General features: G+C 63.0%; 1 protein-coding gene across 1 annotated transcript; it reads right to left on the bottom strand.

Annotated features, from left to right (window-relative positions):
• Window positions 1–2,491: 2,491 nt before the first annotated feature.
• INHA (inhibin subunit alpha) lies at window positions 2,492–6,126 on the bottom strand. Its single transcript, XM_055120662.1, has 2 exons — window positions 5,728–6,126; window positions 2,492–3,783 (listed from the first exon to the last, which is right to left on the bottom strand). The coding sequence occupies exons 1-2, from the start codon at window positions 5,993–5,995 to the stop codon at window positions 2,945–2,947; spliced, it is 1,107 nt and encodes a 368-aa protein (XP_054976637.1). The 5' UTR covers window positions 5,996–6,126; the 3' UTR covers window positions 2,492–2,944.
• Window positions 6,127–6,150: the final 24 nt, after the last annotated feature.

The following is a 6,150-nucleotide window of genomic DNA, read 5'->3' as shown; positions in this document are numbered from 1 at the left end:
GTTTGGAGGCAAGATGTTGCCCATACCACCCGAACCCCTCACGCTCTCTCGAACCCGGCTCACCATCTCGCCTTAGACAACACTTGGCTCAGCACGCCAGGCATGGAACTCTACACGTGATCCCTGCTGGAACCCTACGCGTGATTCCTGATGGACATCGCCGGCTGTTTTGCAAGATTCGGACAGGATGGCATTAGCAGGGCATGGAGACACTGCAGAAACGGCCGCAGCATCACCGCCTGCCCAGGCCGGGTTGAGTCCCTGCGCTGTTGAACACAGAGCCGTGGCAGCAGTGCGCACAGTGGCTCATCCACTGTGGGGTGCTGTCAGCCAACCACCGGGTGACCTGGGACTCGGTGCAGGTGTTCGACCTGGCACAGACCCTCCACGATAGGGTCCTGCTCTGCCAGCTGCTCAACAACCTCCGGGTGCACTTCATCAACCTCAAGGAGATCAACCTGAGGCCACAGATGTCCCAGGTGCTGCCCAGGCACGCAGGCAGGTGCGTGTTTGGTTTTTTTTTCTTCTTTTTGGGTCACACTCAGCAATACACAAGGCTCACTCCTGGCTCTGCACTCAGGAATTACTCCTGGCGGTGCTCAGGGGACCATATGGGATGCTGAGAATCGAACCCGGGTTGGCCGCGTGCAAGGCAAATGCCCTACCCGCTGTGCTATTGCTCCAGTCCCGACAGGTGCATGTTTGTCAGTGTGCAGATCATTACAACATGCCAGTCGACCAAAAGCTTACATTCGGTAGACTGGGAAGACCACTGACCTGAGTTTGGTCCCAGCACCACACATGGTCCCCTTGAACACAGCCACGAGTGGTCCCCGAGTGCAAAGCCAGGAATAAGCCCTGACCACCACTGAGTGTCGCCCCCCAAACCAAAAAAAAAAAAAATAAAGACTTGCCAGCAGAGAGGTGAGTTGTCCTTTTCCCCCTTTGGCTCCGCGCCAGGGGAACCGTGCCACCCCCATCTGCTGACCCCCGCCCCCAGGCCTAGAGTAGAGAGACGCTGCCCGCCACGGGGTCCTCGCAGCCCCCATGGGAGAGGAGAGTGGAGGGCAAGGGGGGGATTGAAGAATGCCAAGAAGACTGGTTTTCTGTGTTTTTTTTTTCTTTTTTAATTTGTTTTTTGTTCTTTGTTTGCTTTTTGGGTCACACCCGGCGATGCTCAGGGGTTACTCCTGGCTCTGCACTCAGGAATCACTCCTGGCGGTATTCGGGGGACCCTATGGGATGCTGGGGATCGAACCCAGGTTGGCCGCGTGCAAGGCAAATGCCCTCCCCGCTGTGCTATCTATCGCTCCAGCCCCAATGCCGAGAAATCTGGCCACGAAGCCAGATGCGGAGATTCGAGCTGAGACAGGCTGAGGAAGCCTCCCCGTTCACCCACCCACCCACAGTCCCAGCAGGAACCCCCGCCCCCCAGAAGCACACAGGGACAGCGAGGCTGATGCAGGTGCTGGGAGAGATGGGGACAGTGACCAGCAGCTTCCAGCATCGGAACAGGGTCTCCTTAGAGATCAGCTTCCACCACCTGGAGTTCACGGGTTCTGGTGGGCGGGGGGGGAGGTTCCCCGGGGTACTCATAAGGCCCGAACTGGGCTTCCTTCTGCTCACCCAAGCAAGGACAGGTGGACAGGTGTTGCCCCCCCCCTCACCCCTAGCCCCTTTCTGCCCCGCTGCGGGGAGGGGAGAGCCTTGGGAGCTGTGGGTGCTTCTGCTCTGCCCGTCTGAAAGTGCTCCCCACTGAGTCACGCCCCCCTGCACCCGCAAGGGAGACAGTGAGCGGGGAGGGCAGGAAGATAAGGCAAGAGCAGGGAGCAGGGAGGAGGGGTGGGGAGGAGGAGAGGCCCCTGCCCCCCCAGCCCAGACAGGGAGGATGCGCGTGTCCAGCGCCCAGGTCGGGGCTGTGTCTGCACAGTTCCCGCAAACTCCAGACCCCGGCAAACTGGACCCCCTGGGTCACCACAATCCCACCTTCCTCTCCTCGCCACGTGCAGCGGCTGCCATTGCCCAGTGCCCACATCTTTCCTTGCCTCCCACCCCTGGGTGGGACCCCGAACTTGACTGGCTCTGGGCATCGCTATGATAGAGGGGGGTGGAAGCCAAACCCCCCTGGCTGGCCTCAGACTCGCCCCAACGGTCTCACCCCAGGAGTCCCTCTACTCAGACAGAGCCGGGCAGGAGCCCGGGGGCCCAGGGGGCATGTTCCGGTTGCTCCGGGGACCTCTGCAGGCGGTCAGGCAGGCAGCCCTGTTCAAGGGCCCCTTCTGCCCGCCAAGGGACCGCTGGGAGCTGGGGGCACTTTCCCCAGATACACACCCGGTTTCTCTGCCTTTGAAGCCCGAGCCTCCAAGAAGAAAGGCTGCTGGACCCGCAATCCCATAAGGCCCCGCTCCGAGGCCCACAGCCCCTCCCTCCAACAACAGCGAGCCTGAAGCACCGAGTCAAATGCACTCGTTTATTGTCATGTGTTACAGGGGTGAGGGAGGGGAGCGTTTGCTTACTGTCACATGTCATGGGAGTGAAGGGAGGGGAGCCCTTGCTTACTGCCACATGTTACAGGGGCGGAGGGAGGGGAGCCCTTTTTATTGTCACATGTTACGGGGTGAGAGGAGGGGAGCCCTTTTTTATTGTCACATGTTACAGGGGTGAAGAGAGGGGAACCCTTGCTTACTGTCACATGTTATAGGGGTGGAGTGGAGCCCTTGTTTATTGTCACATGTTACAGGGGTGAAGGAAGGGGAGCCCTTGCTTACTGTCACATGTTACAGGGGTGAAGGGAGGGGAGCCCTTGTTTATTGTCACATGTTACAGGGGTGAAGGGAGGGAAGCCCTTGCATACAGTCGCATGTCACGGGGTGGGGAGGGAGGCAGGAGCAGGGGGACGGGAGCAGGAGCCCCCTCTCTCCCCCCTCCACCCCTCCGCGGGCCCTCAGATGCAGGCGCAGTGCTGCGTGAGGAGGTTGGGGACGGTCTCGTACTTGAAGGAGTAGCCGCCGTCCGAGGTGGTGCGCACATGCAGGGGCCGCATGGTCCCGGGGAGGGCAGCGCAGCAGGCCTGCGCCCCGGGCAACAGGGGGAGCGGCCGGGAGGGGGGCGTGGGCGGGACCCCGGGGGCGGGCAGGGGCAGGTCGGGCGCGGGGGGCAGCCCGCAGCCGCCGTGGCAGTAGTGGAAGACGAAGCTGGGCGGGTGCACGATCCAGCGCTCCCAGCCCAGCTCCTGGAAGGAGATGTTGAGGGCGGCGCGGTGGCAGTTGGCGTGGGCGGCCAGCTCCTCGGGGGACCGCTGCAACAGGCGCAGGGCCGACGACAGCGACCACGGCCGGGGCACCGTGGAGCGGCGGGCACGGTCCCCCGTGCTGGGCGCCCGGGCCTGGGTGTGGGCCACGAGGAAGGGGGTGGCCTCGGGCCGGGCCGAGCAGGGGCAGAGCGGGCACCGCACCATCAGCACCAGCACGGGCTGCGCCAGCAGGGGCAGGGCAGCGGCTGCGAGGTGCAGCACCGCCCAGCGAGAGGGCGCCCGGCCCAGGGACGCGGGCACGGCCTGGGGCCCCCCCGGAGACAGCGCCAGCAGCCCGAGCAGCGCCTCGGAGCTGTTGGCCGCGGCGGCGGCGGTGGCCTGCCTGTCCAGGCCGGTGTGGAACCACAGCTGCGCCGAGGTCACCTGGCGGCTGCGCGTGTGCTGGGACGGCCGGAACACGTAGGTGAAGAGGCCCTCCTCGGCGTGCCCCGCCAGCTCCCCGGCCCCCGGCTCGTCCTCACAGCCGGCGCCTACGGGAGAACGGGAAAGAGAGAGGGCAGCCCTCCGCCCCCACACACACACACCACCACCCTGCCGGTTGGCATCCGGCTGCCCCCCCTCGGCAGGAGGGGTCCTGTGTAAGGGGCTCCAGCAGCCCGGCGTGGGGACTTCGGAGAAGCGACAGAGGCACCCCCCCACCTGCCACTTCCTCCTTCAAGGACCACGAAAACCCCCCAAGACGTTTCCCGGTCTCTCCCCAGTGGTGTCACCCGCTGATATTCCCTCGGGCGAGCGACCCAGCCGTGTCCTACCCACCCGGAGTTCTGCCCGTCTGCCCGTGGGAGACGGTGCCTTGGGCAGGGGCAGACGCCAGCACCCGCAATGTTACTCCGCCTCACTTTATACCCAACAGCAAGATGGCGCGGCCCGGTGCTTAACTTCAAAGCGACTCTGATTTTAAAACACATGAACACTGAGGGGCTGGAGCGATAGCACAGCGGGTAGGGCGTTTGCCTCGCACGCGGCCGACCCGGGTTCGATTCCCAGCATCCCATATGGTCCCCTGAGCACCGCCAGGGGTAATTCCTGAGTGCAGAGCCAGGATTAACCCCTGTGCATTGCCAGGTGTGACAAAAAAAAACAAAACAAAACACATGAACACTGAGCAGAAAGAGGAAGGGGAGGTGGGAGGAGGAGCAGGCTCCAAGCACCGCACAGGTCTTTCTAGAGAGTGCGCTGTCTTCCTTCCCCTGCAGTCGACATCAGTCAACGCCCATCGAAGGACGGGCCGCTGGGGGTTGAAAGTCAACACCCCCTCCATGGGCAAACCTCACACGGACGGGCCCGTTATGCCGATAAGGAAACTGAATCAGACAAGTGAAGGGAGGGGCTGGAGCGATAGCACAGCAGGGAGGGCGTTTGCCTTGCATGCGGCCAACCCGGGTTCGATTCCTAGCATCCCATATGGTCCCCCAAGCACCTCCAGGAGTGATTCCTGAGTGCAGAGCCAGGAGTCAGCCCTGAGCATCACCCGGCGTGACCCAAAAAGCAAAAAAAAAAAAAAAAAGAGAGAGAGAGAGAAGAAAAGTGAAGGGACTCTGGGGATTCGACTGGATTCCACAGCCACGCTTGGACCCAACAGTGCCCTGTGGGGACCGAGTGACAGCCAGGCTCCCCTCGAAGGACCAGAAGGCCACCCCCAGGAAAATCATTCGCCGGTGGGGTGCGGAGACAGAGGTGAGGTGGCAAGACGAGAAAGAAGAAAGCGTCCCAGGAAAGCGTCCTGAGCGCTCAGCCTCCCTCCTGTGGCCCTCACGCCTTCTCAAGTCTGCTGCTTGGGGCCACACAACGCAGGTGTGGCAGGGAGCCACACCCACTCACTCGGGCGAGTGACCCAGCCCGTGTCCCACCCACCCGGAGTTCTGCCCATCTGACCGTGGGAAACGGTGCCCAGAGCGGGGGCAGACGCCAGCCCTGGCAGTAGTACTCTGCCTAACTTTGTACATGACAGTAAGATGGCACGGCCCGTCCCTGAAAATCTGATTTTAACCTCTGATTTTAAAGAACTGATTTGAAAAAATCAGCTCCCCGAGGGGGCTGGAGAGATAGCACAGCGGGTAGGGCGTTTGCCTTAAACGCGGCCGACCCGGGTTCGATTCCCAGCATCCCATAGGATCCCCTGAGCACCACCAGGGGTAATTCCTGAGTGCAGAGCCAGGAGTGGCCCCTGTGCATTGCCAGGTGTGACCCAAAAAAAGCAAAAAAAAAAACCAGCTCCCCGAAGCCTCTATGAGCCCCACTCTCCAGCCTCCCCAACCCCCTCCCTCCTGAAAGGGGTCCTTACCGTGGGCAGACCTTAGGTTCTAGCACGTGTGGGATTCAAACCCAGTTCCGCCTCGCTCCCTCGCCCGGGCTGGCTGGCTGGACCTGAGCGGTGCCCCTTCTCCGACCGCCCCCCCACCCGCACCTCTTACCTGTGGCCGGGAACAGAATGGCCTGCGAGACATCCTCCACCTCGGGCTCAGAGACCCTGCGCCCCACGGTGTGTCTTCGGGGCAGCCGTCGGATGCCGGGGTCCCCACCCTCCCGGGGCACTGCTGGGGGCCCCAAGGCGTCCAGGAACAGGGCCTTCACCTTGGCCAGGACGAGCTCCCGGTCCAGCTCTGGCTCCTGGCAGCCGTGGCCACCCCAAGGGGCCAGCAGCAGGAGCAGACACAGCGGCAGTGACAGCTGGGACCGCATAGCTCACCTGGGCCGGCCACAGTGAGCCCACGCTCTGCCCGGCGCCCCTCTTTCAGGGTTTGCGGGGGACCTGCCCACTCTGCCCTGCCCATCCCACCCCCAGCCCTCTTTTACCCTGCTCCCCTCGGCCTCCCGTGCCTTCCCACGCCCCTCGG

Source organism: Sorex araneus, chromosome X (assembly GCF_027595985.1).
Source record: "Sorex araneus isolate mSorAra2 chromosome X, mSorAra2.pri, whole genome shotgun sequence".
Lineage (NCBI taxonomy): Eukaryota > Metazoa > Chordata > Mammalia > Eulipotyphla > Soricidae > Sorex > Sorex araneus.
The sequence above is the reverse complement of the archived record's forward strand: the minus strand, read 5'-3'. Positions and strand labels throughout refer to the sequence as shown.